The sequence below is a fragment of the Amphiprion ocellaris genome, chromosome 20, assembly GCF_022539595.1.
Source record: "Amphiprion ocellaris isolate individual 3 ecotype Okinawa chromosome 20, ASM2253959v1, whole genome shotgun sequence".
Taxonomy (NCBI): domain Eukaryota; kingdom Metazoa; phylum Chordata; class Actinopteri; family Pomacentridae; genus Amphiprion; species Amphiprion ocellaris.
This window is the reverse complement of record NC_072785.1, coordinates 31882346-31897154: the sequence shown is the minus strand read 5'-3', so window position 1 is coordinate 31897154 and position 14809 is coordinate 31882346. Positions and strand designations below refer to the sequence as shown.

At 32.4% G+C, this 14809-nt stretch overlaps 2 protein-coding genes across 8 annotated transcripts in view; one reads left to right on the top strand and one right to left on the bottom strand.

The window, feature by feature from the left end:
- Positions 1-538: 538 nt before the first annotated feature.
- Positions 539-4231, top strand: ap4s1 (adaptor related protein complex 4 subunit sigma 1). 4 transcript variants are annotated; one of them, XM_023274406.3, is made up of 6 exons: positions 540-805; positions 2098-2237; positions 2381-2467; positions 2548-2616; positions 3559-3570; positions 3849-4231. In XM_023274406.3, the coding sequence occupies exons 2-6, from the start codon at positions 2100-2102 to the stop codon at positions 3975-3977; spliced, it is 435 nt and encodes a 144-aa protein (XP_023130174.1). In that variant the 5' UTR covers positions 540-805; positions 2098-2099; the 3' UTR covers positions 3978-4231. The 4 variants fall into 4 exon arrangements, with proteins under 4 accessions (XP_035805946.1, XP_023130174.1, XP_023130176.1 ...); XM_035950053.2 differs by having other exon boundaries at positions 539-805; positions 3559-4061; XM_023274408.3 differs by lacking the exon at positions 3559-3570 and having other exon boundaries at positions 2548-2613.
- Positions 4232-5215: 984 nt separating this feature from the next.
- Positions 5216-14809, bottom strand: part of hectd1 (HECT domain containing 1) — a 59592-nt gene continuing 49998 nt past the window's right edge. For all 4 annotated transcript variants that reach the window (XM_055005623.1, XM_055005626.1, XM_055005625.1 and 1 more), the window contains 7 exons: positions 12998-13470; positions 11370-11528; positions 10071-10149; positions 9901-9994; positions 8727-8877; positions 8508-8652; positions 5216-5976 (listed from right to left, as the gene is read on the bottom strand). In XM_055005623.1, coding sequence (XP_054861598.1) covers positions 5839-5976; positions 8508-8652; positions 8727-8877; positions 9901-9994; positions 10071-10149; positions 11370-11528; positions 12998-13470 — 1239 coding nt within the window. In that variant the 3' untranslated portion in view covers positions 5216-5838. The remainder of the gene's footprint in view (positions 5977-8507; positions 8653-8726; positions 8878-9900; positions 9995-10070; positions 10150-11369; positions 11529-12997; positions 13471-14809) is intronic.

Below are 14809 nucleotides of genomic sequence, written 5' to 3'. Positions count from 1 at the left end.
TTGTCAATTCAAACATGAGATAAGAATTCAAAAATGGGAAATACATGTGAGAAATATGAGATTAAATGTCTAAATGTTGGCTTGCAGAGACAGTATTTTCGGAAAAAAGCAAAACTTACATAATTAAGTCAAAATTGAGTCAAGAAGTAAAAATATTAGATCAAATGCAGAGTAGTTGGAGAATGGACACAAATTTTGACTTTTAAAGTCAATATTATTGAATGAAAGTAACAGTTGGATAAAAGCATCGAATTAACGAGTTGTGAAGTGAAAATATAAGATGAAGTAAGTAAAACATTTACTTCAAGGTTTGACTTTTAACTGATAATGTTCAAAACTGTCATTTGTTTTAGAGGAATAAGAAAAAAATGACTAATTTTAAAGGATAAATATGAAAGAAAAGTTAAAAATAAATTTCAGAATAAAATAAAATATCAATAGAATGTAATCTATCTTATTTTTCTAAAATTGAAGTTTAGTTTGATCATTTAAGACACTTGTCAACGAGTAAAACTGTTACCCGAACGCATCACTGTGCGCCTCACTGCGCATGCGTCAGAGATGCTAACAGCTCAGCTAGCTGTTTATCATCATTACCAGAAGCTTCCCGTTTATTTATTTGTTGATCATTTCACTTTAATTCAGCTTTAATGTAACTTTCAGGCCGTGAACCGACAACACCGAGTTAAAACGCCACGAGAACCGGATTAAAAACCGGTAGCTGCGGACTGCGTCGGTGTTTGTAGCCGGTTTGATGGAGCTCATTTAGCCGCAGACACAAACTAAGCTAAGCTAATAGCCGCCGGTGAGTTTAACGGACACTTTAACGGATTAAAACGCCGTTAAAACGGCGTTTTTACCGGATAGAAACCGTTAAAGTGAATAATGTGACTGTGAGGATGTGATCCCTTCAGGTGCTGTTCGGACTTTCTACTGTCAAACCAGCAAACTGTTTCTGGATGTTTTTATCAATTGACTCGTTTTCCTTCACTGTGATTCGTTTTTAATTTAAATCTACAGCTCTGAGGAACCAGAACATCGTGAAGAAGGAGGGAGGACTCAGAGATGTTTCAGAATTTACCCAAATCAACTGAAAATTAGGTTAAAATGAGAAAATCTGATCTGAAATGACTTCAACTTTGTCTAAATTGACTCAAAAGCTTACTTAGAACATCAAAAATGAAACACATGAAATCTGTCTGAAACAACTCAAAATCAGTTTACAGTGACATTTGTTTGCTTGTTTTGGTTACTTATTTGTTTAAAAGTTTAGTTTTAAATGTAAAAACAGACACAAAACAACACAAAAGTACCACAAAATGGTTCCAAAGATGGATGAAAGAACAGAAATTACAAAAAACGAGACACAAAATGACCAGAAACAGACACAAAATAAAATTAGACAAAATCCAGAGCAGCGTTTTTAATTTGTGTCTCATATTTAATCTAAATCTGCAGCTCTGTGGAACCAGAACCTCATGAAGGAGGAGAGAGAACTCAGAGATGTGTACTGGCAGTAGGACTCATGATGGAAAATCTGTTTAAAATGACTCAAACTTTGCTTAAAAGTCAAAATATTGTACAAAATGTCTCACAACTTTCTCCAAAATTTGTCCAAAATCAGTTTAAACTCTGTCTAAAGTCTTAAAAATGTGTCTTAATGAAGTGGAAGTTGTTTAAAATGACAGAAATTTGTACAAAATGACTCAAAAATTGCTTGAAATGACAAAATACCATCTAAAGTGATTTTTGTGAAATTTCTCTTTGCTTTTATGAATAAAAAATTGTCTTAAATGACTGAAACTTGTCTAAAATGACTCAAAACCAGTTTAAAATGGCAAATCGGGTGGTGTATTGGCAGATTTGTCCAAAATTTGCTTAAAATTAAAAAACAAAACAAATGACATGAAACTTGTCAAAAATGACTCACAACTCTTTTAAAATGACAAGGTTCGTCTAAATTAGTTTTCCAGGTAAAGTGCTGTAAAGTTACTGCATGTGAACGTGTTGTATGTTCAGGATGTTGATATTAACACTAACGTGTAATGAAGCAGCAGAAATGATTCCGGTTTTAACGTGTCCTCCTTGTTTCTGCAGCGATGATCCAGTTCGTCCTGATGGTGAACCGTCAGGGTCAGACTCGTCTGTCTCGATACTACCAGTCGGTGGCGCTGAACAGGAGGGCGGCACTGGAGGCCGATGTGGTCCGCTGCTGTCTGAGCCGCAAGAAGGACCAGGTCAGTGAACGCACCACCAGCTCATTTAAAGTCCACAGGTCAGTGAACGCACCACCAGCTCATTTAAAGTCCACAGGTCAGTGAACGCACCGCCAGGTTTCTATTATAACAGCAGCTCATTTAACTGATGTCTGTGCTTCCAGTGTTCCTTCGTCGAGTACAAAGACTTCAAGCTGGTCTACCGGCAGTACGCTGCTCTCTACATCGTGGTGGGAGTAACTGACAGCGAGGTGAGTAGCAGCCGATCGATTAGAAACTGACCTATCAATCGATCAAACAGCAGCTCAGAGTCTCCGTCTCTCCTCCACAGAACGAACTCTCCATCTATGAGCTGGTTCACAACTTCGTGGAGGTTCTAGATAAATACTTCAGCCGTGTGGTGAGTTCAGGGACAGCAGGCAAATCACGTTTAACTCTCGTGTCGTCCTGCAGGTCAAAATTAACCCGTTTTAAAGTTTGAAAATGTGGAAGAAAAATATATATCTCCACAGTGAAACTTCTGATGTCCACATTTACAGCATTTTTGGGAAATTTTTGAATTTTTTATATACACACACACATATATATATATATATATATATATATATATATATATATATATATATATATATATATATATATATATATATATATATATATATATATATATATATATATATATGTAATCACTAAATATTTTTAGGATTCTTTTGGGGTTTGGGATTTTTTGAAAATATTTACAAAAAATTTCTTGCCAAATTTGGGGGATTTTTTTAAAAATAAACTTTTAAGGGAAACTTTGAAGGAATTATTTTTCTTCCTGAAGGTTTTGCAAATTTTCAGAAATTTGGCGAATTTTTTTGCAGAATTTTTGGAATTTTTTTCAGACAATGAAACAATATTTTTGGTGCCCATAAATGAAGACAACAGGAGGGTTAAAACTGTTTTTAATCGACATTGAGATCAGAAACTGCAACCACTTTCGTCAGAAAACGTTTCTGAATCTGCAGTGAGTTTATTCTGTTTTAAATTCAAGTTGAGCTACTGATTATTCATTTATTAATTTCATCTGGATGAATTCTTGGTCTAAGATTATTCTCAGCTTTGATTAATCAATACTTAATTTGTTTGGGTTAGATGTCAATCAAAAACACCAAAAATCAATCTGACTTCTGCAAACATCTGATTTTTTTGATCAAAAGTCAAACTGAGGATTTTCAGTTTATATTATTAAATCTGATAGAATACAAAAATCACATTTGAGAAGCTGAATATTTAAAAAGTTGATGTTTGTTAAGTTGTGAAGAATCTGTTTAATCGTTGTGTGTCTGTGTCTCAACAGAGTGAACTGGACGTATCCTTTAACCCAACACAACACGTTAGCAACATGCTAATGCTAAATGTAAAGATGGAACAACCACAAAGACACAAAACAACCATAGACACACAAAACGACCACAAAGACACAAAACAACCACAGACACACAAAACGACCGCAAAGACACAAAACAACCACAGACACACAAAACGACCACAAAGAGACACAAAACGACTGAACTTGTTAAATCTGCTCTTTAAAGTTAAATTTCTACTGCGTTGTTGTTTGTTTCCGTGACGCGATGACGTCATCAGATCATGTTCAACCTGGACCGAGTCCACGTCATCCTGGACGAGATGATCCAGAACGGACACATCGTGGAAACCAACAAGAGCCGAATCCTGGCGCCGCTCTCCGCCATCGACAAGATGGCCGACAGCTGACAGGAAGTGATGTCACAGACTGTAAAGTGTCGATGACGTGACAACTCAGAGTTCAGATCTGATTAAAGACTCACTGAAGGTCGACTGGATCCATCAGGAGATTTATTGGTGGATGTTTCTTCCTCTGGTTTGTTTTTGTAAATAATATTCTTAATAATGTTGCCTTTAAAGAAATAAAACAATCAGTAAAGTTCCCAAAAACTGTTAATAAAATATGAAAATAAAAATGAACTAAATGAAAACCTGGAAATGTTTTTATGGCTCAAAGTCTCATCAGTTCATCACTGAATCCAACTTTAAGAGAAAAAGTTCTGGAGACTCAGAACCAGGTATTAATAAAACCCAAAACTGTCTTTACAATATTAAAAATATTCAGAAAAATGTCTGGAAAATACCAAAAAAATACTGAGAAACAGAAATCTGAAGAGTGTTTTTAAAAATATCTGAAATTTAATAAAGAAAAATTATTTAAAAATTCTCAGAACAGCAAAACTAAACAACTAAAATTCCAAAATAAAATTCTGGACAAAATATAAAAGGTCTAAAATACTTGTCTTTGTAAATTGTGGATTATTATGGTCCAGCCATAATAATGCACAGGAAAAAAAAAATAAATGTCAAAAATATATTTAGAAGGTGCCTGAATAAAATATCCGTAGTATTTTTGTGATTGAAAAACATAATGCATAAAAAATAATAAAAAATTATAAATAATAAAACCACAGAAAAGCATCTAAACAATAATTAAAAATGTTCAACAGAAATAAAATTAGAAAAATATTAATCTCCAAATGATGTTTGAACAATGCTAATAGCCAAAATATATTTAATATATAAAAATGACAATATAAAAAAAGTTAAGTATTAAAATGTCTAAAATAAATCAATAAATGTCTAAAACAATAAACTGGCCAAATGTAGATATAATATTACATTATTATGATATGACATCATTAACATGGAAAACAGACGTTTTTTATTAAAAATGTTTTTAAAAAAAACAGAATAAAATCTGAGACACCTCAACCACAAATACAATTACCTGAAATAAAATAAAATAATCTGAAAAATATTGTTTAAATATGGAAAAATAATAAACTATTTTAAATGTGAACAGAAGCTCCTGACGGTGAGTCTTGGCCTCTCTGAGCTGCCGTACTTCTTCAATTAACTGCATCCTCACTTGTACTTTCAAAATAAAGCCCACTTCCTGTTAGAAACAGAGTACAGGACTCACGTTTACTTCATACTTTGCAAACATTTTAATGATTATTTTTTGAAGCATACACATTTGAAAATATCTGTTTACCTCAAACTGCAACTTGAGTTAAATAAATGTTTATAATATACAAAGAAAATACAGGAGAGCAGAGCTTCGGACTTTTATCTCGTTTTTCTCTTCACGTGTGCCTCACGCACCACCAGTGTTTTTGTTTTTGTCTCCAGAGCTTCGTCGTAAAACAAACAAACAAACTCGCCGACCTTCGACCTCGACGGCGGCCGGAAAACAAACCGGGAAACTCGTCGCACGAAACGAAAGGAAAAGCGATAAAAGAGGAAATAAAAGAAGAAGCACGAGGAGGAAACAGAAGCTGAGTCAAACCAGGCACTAAACAGACGAAGAGGAGGAGGAAGAGGACACACACACACGCACACACACGCACACACACACACACACACACACACTCAGCAGGAGGATGAGGAGGATGAAGCTGCTGCTGATGAAGATGAGGCTCCTCCTCCTCCAGTCCGTCCGTCCGTCCGTCCGTCCGTCGGCTGGTTTGATTGGCTGGCTGAGCCGTCCGTCACGCGGCAGATGGACAGGTGTTTTTGGAGCATGCTCAGTGGGTGGTGGGCGGGGTCAGTTGAGGTGGAAGCCTTTCTCCATGGTGGCGGCCAGCAGACGCTCCCTCATGATGTCCTCAGAGGAATACTCAGGCAGCTTCAGGTAGTGGACGCAGGTGTTCACCGACGGGTAGCTGGAGTCTGTGGCATCCACCTGGGGAGGGGCAGCCAATCAGAGCACAGATAAGATACAGAGAGCCAATCAGAGCACAGATAGTCAGCAGAGAGGCAATCAGAGCACAGATAAGACACAGAAAGCCAATCAGAGCACAGATTAGATACAGAGAGCCAATCAGAGCACAGATAGGGTCAACTGTTTCCTTGTCTGAAAAAAAATCCAGAAATTCAGCAAAAAAATTGTCCAAATTTCTGACAATTTGTAAAACCTTCAGGAAGAAAATTAAAGTAATTCCTTAAAAGTTTTATTTAAAAAACAAAAAAAAAACAAAAAAACATTTAGTACAAAAATTTTTGTAAATATTTTCAAAAAATGTATAAAAATCTTTCAAAACAAAAAATCCTAAAAATATCTCAAGTGATTCCATATTTATCAGTAAAACTTCTAATATTTTCTTTAAGAACATTCACATAAAAATCAACCAAAATCCAGTGAAATACGCTGGATTTTGGTTGATTTTCATGTGAATGTTCTGAAGAAACATTTTTAACATTTCTCTTTTTTCCACCAAAAAATGTTCAAAGATTTCCCAAAAATGTTGAAAATGTGGAAATCAGAAGTTTCACTGGGAAAATATATTTTTTTGCACATTTTTAAATTTTAAAACGGCTCAATTTGACCCTCAGGACGACAGGAGAGTTAAAATACCTAGAAAAAAAAAATCACTGAAAATTTACATGACTAAAAAACTGAAAATAAAACTGCAAATAATTTAAAAATCATGAAATAAATCAGAATCATCATAATTTTTAACTATGAAATGACCCTATTTATTGCAAAAAAGTTCTTAGAAATACATGATATATTAAAAATACACTGTTTATGACAAATAAAATATTAAATTGACCAAAGACGTCATTATTTTACTAACATTTTTGAAAAAGAAAACTTTAAAAATTGAAAAAAAAATATTTGGACTCATTTTGTGAAAGGATGAAAATTATTAAAAATAAGTCTTTTATTTGTAATTTTTAGGACGGGTTACTGACATTTTACAGATTTTGTCCATTGTCAAATTACAGAAAAAGTAAAATTGACTTTTAAATCATATTATAAATCATATCATATAAATCCTAGAAATCATAATAATCAGAATTTTAATACAATGTTTAACAGTAAAATGACCCTATTTATTACAAATAAATCATTTATTATGAAACAGTTTATTAAAAATATAAAATTTAGCAAAAAAAAAGTATTTTGAAAAAAAAAATTAAATAAAAATAATGATTCATTTTGTGAACATTTTACTGTTACTTTATACATCTTCATGGTTTATATAACAAGAAAAAAAAATCACTGAAAATTTAGTACATTTACATGTTGACTAAAAAACTGAAAACAAAACAGACTAAAACGGCAAATAATTTTTAAATCATAAAACAAATCATAATAATCAGAATTTTTAACTGTAAAATACATTGTTATAAATTACGCTGTGAAATGCTGGTTATTTTACAAATATTTTGAAAAAAGTACTTTTTAAAAACTAAAATAACGGTAAAATAAATGAATATTAATTGTAATTTAAATAATAATCATAATTTTAATACAATATTTAAATGTAAAATGACCCTATTTATTACAAATAAACCATTTATTATTAATGATACTATTAAACTGACCAAACACGTCGTTATTTTACTAAGATTCTGAAGAAAAACTTACATTAAAGATGAAAATAATTTAAAAAATACATACATTTTGATTCATTTTGTAAACATTTCACTGGTATTTTATAGATTTTCATGCTTAATATAACAAGAAATTTTTTGTTAATTTTTATGTTAACTGTAAAAAAATTCTAAATGTCCAAATCCAGAATCTGTATTTTAAATCCATATTGTATATTTTACAGATTTTCCGTTTTGTTTAATTATAACAATGATAACTCATGAAATCTGATTGCCATTTTTTTTTCTTTACTGTTTATCAGATTATTGTAATTATTTTCTAGTATTTATCACATTACTTCATCTCATCTTATTTTATATTATTTTGGATTCTTTTCTACAATTTATCACATTATTTTATACTATTTTACATTATTTTCTCCTATTAATTACATTATTTTTATCATTTTATATTATTTTGGATTATTTTATACACATTATTTTATAAAATTTTATATTATTTATCACGTTATTTGATATTTTACATTATTTTATATTTTAGATTATTTTCTACCATTTTTCAGATTATTTAAGTTTTTTAGATTATTTTCTACTATTTATCACATTATTTTCTATCACTTTATATTATTCTTGATTATTTTCTACTATTTATTACATTATTTTAGATTATTTCCACAGTTTTTTTTAACCATTTATGCTCTACAGTGCATCCTGTAACTGATGCTGAGGCTGTTGCTGTGGGAACCGACCGGCATCTAATCAGAGTCTTACCTGAGGAAAGGCAGCCAATCAGAGCACAGATACGACACACAGAGAGCCAATCAGAGCACAGACACTCAGCAGAGCGCTCCAGCCAATCAGAGTTGAGGTTACCTTGCGGACGATGGTGAGGCGGGGGTGCAGGTTGGCCAGGCCTCCAGGGGGCAGCGTGGAGCAGCCGGTGGTGAACTGCAGGAAGGCCTTCCTCTCATCAGACGACATCCCACAGAGGACACGGACAAACCGCAGGAAGCCGGGGCTGAGGACAGGAAGTGACCGTCAGAATTAAATATCAGCACGCTTTTATTTTGAAAGACCGGTGTGATGTCATACCTGTCTCTGGTGTAGCCCAGCTTTGGTTCGGTGTAGTTGATGATGTCATCAGCAGTCCAGGAAGGTGATTGGTTGCCGCAGAGGATCATCTGGACCTCTTTGTGGCTGAAGGAGCTCAACTTCTCCATCGGAAAGACGCGATTAAAACCCTCTGAGGAGAGAAAGAAACACTTTTAATCTGAAATAATTAAGAAAATGTGAGTCATGAGACAAAACAGGAGAGAAAGAAACATTTTTAATTTGAAATAATGAATAAAATATCATTAATGAGACAAAACAGGAGAAAAAAAAACACTTTTAATCTGAAATAATGAATAAAATATCATTCATGAGACAAAACAGGAGAAAAATAAATACTTTTAATCTGAAATAATGAATAAAATATCATTCATGAGACAAAATAGGAGAAAGTAAACACTTAATCTGAAATAATTAATAAAAAATTATTAATGAGACAAAACGAAAGAAAAATAAACACTTCATTTGAAATAGAAAATATGACAGAAAAGGAGAGAAAAATAAGCATTTTTAATCTGAAATACTAAATAAAATATCATTAATGAGACAAAACGAGAGAAAAATAAAGACTTTTAATCTGAAATAAGGTAAAATATGATGGAACAGGAGATAAAAAGTGATTAAAAAATGTCCTAGAAGAACAGAATTAAACATATTTTAGAGTTTATAAAAACTAAATAAAATTTATTTATATAAATTTGTTTATCATAAAAAGAATATATTTTTCCATTAATTTTCATTAAGGCTGAAAATTATTCAGGAAGAAAATCTCAGACTTCTCAGAGAAAAACTAAAGTTTATCATAAAAAAGGAGAAAAATCTTAAAATCAAGAAAAAAAACTAAGTTTCAAAATTCTCAGTTTCTGAGGGAAAAAAATTTTCTCATTTTGAATAGTTTATTTTGAAAAAAAAAACAGAAAAAAAACTTCAGTCAAACTCATTTTTAGGTAAAAATAATTATTTTGTTTAGTGTGTAGTTGTCTGTTAGATTGTGTAGCAGTGTGTAGTTGTTATTGTGTAGTAGTTGTGTACCTCTGAAGGCCTCCATCTGCTTCTGGATACCCGTGTGCATACAGTTATTGCCTGTTAGGTTGTGTAGTAGTGTGTAGTATTGTGTAGTAGTTATTGTGTAGTAGTGTGTAGTATTATTGTGTACCTCTGAAGGCCTCCATCTGCTTCTGGATCCCCGTGTGCATACAGAAGTCAAACATCAGCTCCACGTACTCCTCGGCATTCTCCATGGTAACCATCTGGAACAAACATCTGGATCAGAACTAGAACTTTGTGAGGCTCCACCTCTGGACCAATCAGCTGATCCGATCTTACCTCGTCGTCTCCGTTGGTCTTCAGATCCACAGCAGAGAAACCGTGAACTTTGGAGGACGGACAGAACTGGAAGTTCAACCTGCAGACGACAGAATAAAATATTATTATTAATAATGAATAAAATCTATAATTCTGTCTGAAAAGTTCACAAAGGGTTTCTGGGATTTTACAGATTTTCTGACAGATATAATAAATTAATCATAATTGTTAAATAATGGAACATAAATCATAGTAAACATAATTTTAATACAATGTTTAACTGTAAAATTACCATATTTATTTAAAAAAAACAAAAAACAAAACCCTGTTAATTAAAATAAAATATGAAATTGACCAAAGACATCATTTTACTAATATTTTGGAAAAGAAATTTATATCAAGGATGAAAATAATAAAAAATCAAAAATATTTGGACTCATTATGTGAACGTTTTACTGTCATTTTACAGATTTTCACAGTTAATATAACTAGAAAAATTTAGATGTTGACAAAAAATTGAAAACAAGACTAAAACTGCAAATAATTTTAAAGTCATAATAAAAATCACAAAAATTCTAATTTTTAACTGAAAAATTACCCTATTCATTGTTTAATATAATTGATTGTTATAAATTACACAATCAAATTGTTCATTTGAAAATATTTTGGAAAAATACAACTAGCTATTTTTAAGGATACTAAGGATGAAAAATGACAATTAAAAAAAAAAAAAGGTAAAATCATGGAAAAATGTGTTAATTCATACAGTAAACATAAAAACAAACAAAAAAAGAAAAAAACAGCAAATAATTTAAAAATCATAACATAAATCATAAAATAAATAATAATATTGCAATACAATATTTAACTGTAAAATTCCCCTATTTAATAAAAATATTACATTTATTATAAATTAGACTAAGAAACTGACCAAAAACACATTTTTTAACAAATACTTTGGAAAAAAGTATGTTGATGAAAAATGATAATTAAAAAAACATTGCGATTCATGCTTTTGTTAAACTACAGACAATAATTTGAAAAATCTGTTAATTTACACATTGACAATTAAAAAAAATTATAAAGTCCAAATCCAGAATCTGTATTTTAAATCCATATTTAATATTTTACAGATTCTCCCTGTTTGGTTAAATTATAACAATAATAACTCATAAAATCATCGTTTTTCTGCTGTTTTTACAGATTATTTTAGATGATCTCCACTGTTTTTTAATCATATTATTCTCTACAGTGTGCCTCCAGTGACTGATGCTGTGGCCGTTGCCGTGGTAACCAGCCGGCGTCCAATCACAGCCTCACCCGAGGTCCTCGATGCTGAGCGGGGGTCCGGAGCCCAGCGGGTTCCTCAGCATCAGGTCCTGCAGTCTGGTGTTCTTCTCATCCTCACAGAGACTCTTACTGGACAGAATCTGGCGCCGCTTCACCGCCAGCTCCTTGACCTCCTTCAGGAAGCTCGCCCTGCAGCAGGAACAGGAAGTGGATGCGGTCAGATTTCACAATAAGAGCTTCTTTGATCCAGTGTGGCTGGAGTTCTGTTTTCTGACTCCTTTAACTGGTTTTATTATCAGCTTCCTGCTAGATTATCAGAGTAATTTTATGCTCATTAACACCACAAGCTAAAATAAACTCCTATTTGTTTAATTTTGTCAGTAATTTTGGACATTTTTCAATTAATTTCAATTATTTAGAACAAACTTTAAGCCCCTTTGAACTCATTTCAAACAATTTTGGACAGTTTTTGAGTCATTTTGAACATTTTTTTGGTATTTTGGTAAAGTTTCAAACCATTTTGGACCATTTTAGACTAAGAGAATATCAATAAAATAAATGCAGCATGGCTCAGAAACCGTGACCAGAGGAGCAAGTTGTTGGAGATACATTCAGCATGGTGAAACATCTTTCTACAAGGCAAAATTGTCCAAAACCGTTTAAATTGATTAAAAAATGAAAAATATTATAATTCCAAACAAATTTTGCATCATTTTAAATAAGTTTCATTTAATTTTGACCAGTTTTCCAGTTAATTTGGGCAATTATTGTTATTTTGGACCAATTTTTATTCAACTGGGGTAATTTTATGTTACTTTGGGCAGGTTTCAAGTTATCTATTTTAGACTGACAGGAAAATCACAGCTACTGGATGGATAAATAAATGGAGCATGGCTCAGAAACAGTGAACAGAGGAGCAAGTTGTTGGAGATCCATCCAGCATAGTGGAACATCTTTCTACTGATGATGAACAGAGACACCAAACAGGACTAAAAAAATGTCCATTATGAACAAATTTCAAGGAATTTTAACAGTTTTTAGTTGTTTTGGGCAATTTATGAGTAGGTTTGGACACTTCTGGACAAATTTAGAATTTTTTTAGAAAAGTTTTAGAGTAATTTTGGACATTTTTCACAACTTTGGTAAAGTTTCAATTAATTTCAATCATTTAGAACAAACTTTAAGCCCCTTTGAACTAATTTCAAGCAATTTTGGACATTTATTTTTGCTATTTTGGTGACGTTTCAAACTGATTTGGACAAAGTTAGACCGAGAGGAAAATCAATAAAATAAAAGCAGCATGGCTCAGAAACAGTGACCAGAGGAGCAGGTTGTTGGAGATCCATCCAGCATGGAGAAACATCTTTCTACTGATGATTGGCTCAAAATTGGACCTAAAATTGTCCGAAATCCTTCAAATTGTCCAGAATGACTCAAATATTATAATTCTAAACAAATTTGGGGTCTGGAGAAGCTGGAAAATTCTAAATGTTCAGGTTAAAACTTGTCCAAAATGACAAACACAACTCCAAAAACCTGATCTTGGAATGTTGGTGCAATTGGTCCAAGATCAGAATCAGAGGTTTTATCTCCAATCCTGATCTTTTACTGGATCAGAACGTCTCAGAAAGCTAAACAAAGCCGGTTTACTGACTCACCTGTGCGGGTTGACGAGCTGGAAGTCGTCCCAGGTCAGGATGCCGTGGTACCAGGCGGGGGGTTTTGGTTTCGGGGGGTCCATGATGAACTCGGACTTGGAGTCCTCGTCGAAGCTGCCCACGGAGTAGGTCTCCTGGCTCTCCTCGGTGGACGCCTCCGACTGGACCTCGGACAGCAGCAGGAAGGGCTGAGTGCGGTCAGCGTCCTGCGGGGAGCTCCTGCTCTGGTACAGCAGCTTGCTCATGTTGGACTTGATGTCTCCCATGCAGAGCAGCTTGAAGAAGGGCTGCGACACCGGCAGGTCCACCAGACGGTTGTCCTGGATGCACTTGGCCAGGAAGACGCCCAGGAAGTGGAAGAGCTTCGTGATGCGCTCCAGCTCCTCGCTGTCCTGAGGGAATGGCGCCGGGAAAAGACCGCAGGAACGCTGGACGTAGAAACCGGGAGGCTTCAGACCGCCGCCCAGATCCACCTGGAGGACAGGGTTAAAGATAGTTAAAGAACCAACAGAAGATTCACCAGGTCAGGAGGTTATTAGGATTGTTTCTGTTGTCTTTTCAGGTGGAAACAGCAGTGACAGTTATGTGAAATACATAAAAACACAGAAACAAAATGAACTAAAATAAAGACTGAATGCTATTAATAATGCACAAAAACTCTAAATGTCGACAAAATATTAATCAGGTGTCTTAATAAAATACTGTCCAAGAAAAGGTCATAACAATAAAAGAAAGTCTGAAAAATAGTCAAAAATTGCTGATATTCTTTGCAGTATTAAAAATGACTGAAAAACATTTATCAAATCTGTAAAATGCATAAAATATATAGAATTATTTTTATAAATATTAATAAAATGACAGAGCAATAAAAATTACTTTTTAAACAAATGAACTGTTGGAAAAATATTTTTAAAGCGCCCAAAACATATTTATATTTTAAAATAATGTTTGAACTGTATTAATAATCTACAAAAATTTTGATCTGAAAATATCTTTAAATGTCGTCAATAAATTGATAAGGCGCCTGAATAAATATCGTCTTATTATTTTTTTGCTATTGTAATATTAATATAAATTTACAAAAAAAGGTCCTTACAATAAAACAAAGTCTAAAAAAATAAAATATAATGCCCCGATTGAAAAACATTCATGAAATGTATGTGTTTAAAAAATAATCAAAATGGGAAAAAATAAATATTTTTTAAAAATACAATAAGGTTTTACAAGAATAAAAAATATTTTGAACAAATGAAATCTCTGAAAAATATTTTTTAATGTTCAAAACATATTTAAACTTTAAAATAATGATTGAACTGTACTAATAATGCACAAAAAACTATTTAAATGTCAACAACATATTGATCAGGTGCCTGAATAAACATTGTCCAAATATTTCATTACTGTAATATTAATATAACTGACCAAAAAAAAGGTCTTTACAATAAAAGAAAGTCTGAAAAACAGTAATAAATCGCCAAAAATATGAAAATGCCCTGATTTTGTTGACAGTATTAAAACAGATTGAAAAACACAAAATGTATAAAATGTATAAATATTAATAAAACCACAGAATCAGAATAGCATCTGAACTATATTAGAATTATTTTTTTTAAAAATAATCAAAAGGGGAAAAATGGGAAAAAAAATAGATTTTTTTTCATTAAAAAAAAATACATATATACACAATTTTTTTAATAAGGTTTTTGCAACAAGAAAAAATATTTTTAAAACAAATTAATTGTCTGAAAAATACTTTTAAATTGTCCAAAACAGAAATAAAATGTCAAAAATATTAATAAAATGAATGATGTC

Coding starts and splice junctions, on each gene's coding strand:
- ap4s1 (XM_035950053.2), top strand. CDS start 2,100: ATGATCCAGTTCGTCCTGATGGTGAACCGTCAGGGTCAGACTCGTCTG. Junction 2,238..2,380: donor TGAGCCGCAAGAAGGACCAG/GTCAGTGAACGC, acceptor CTGTGCTTCCAG/TGTTCCTTCGTCGAGTACAA. Junction 2,617..3,558: donor ATAAATACTTCAGCCGTGTG/GTGAGTTCAGGG, acceptor GTGTCTCAACAG/AGTGAACTGGACGTATCCTT.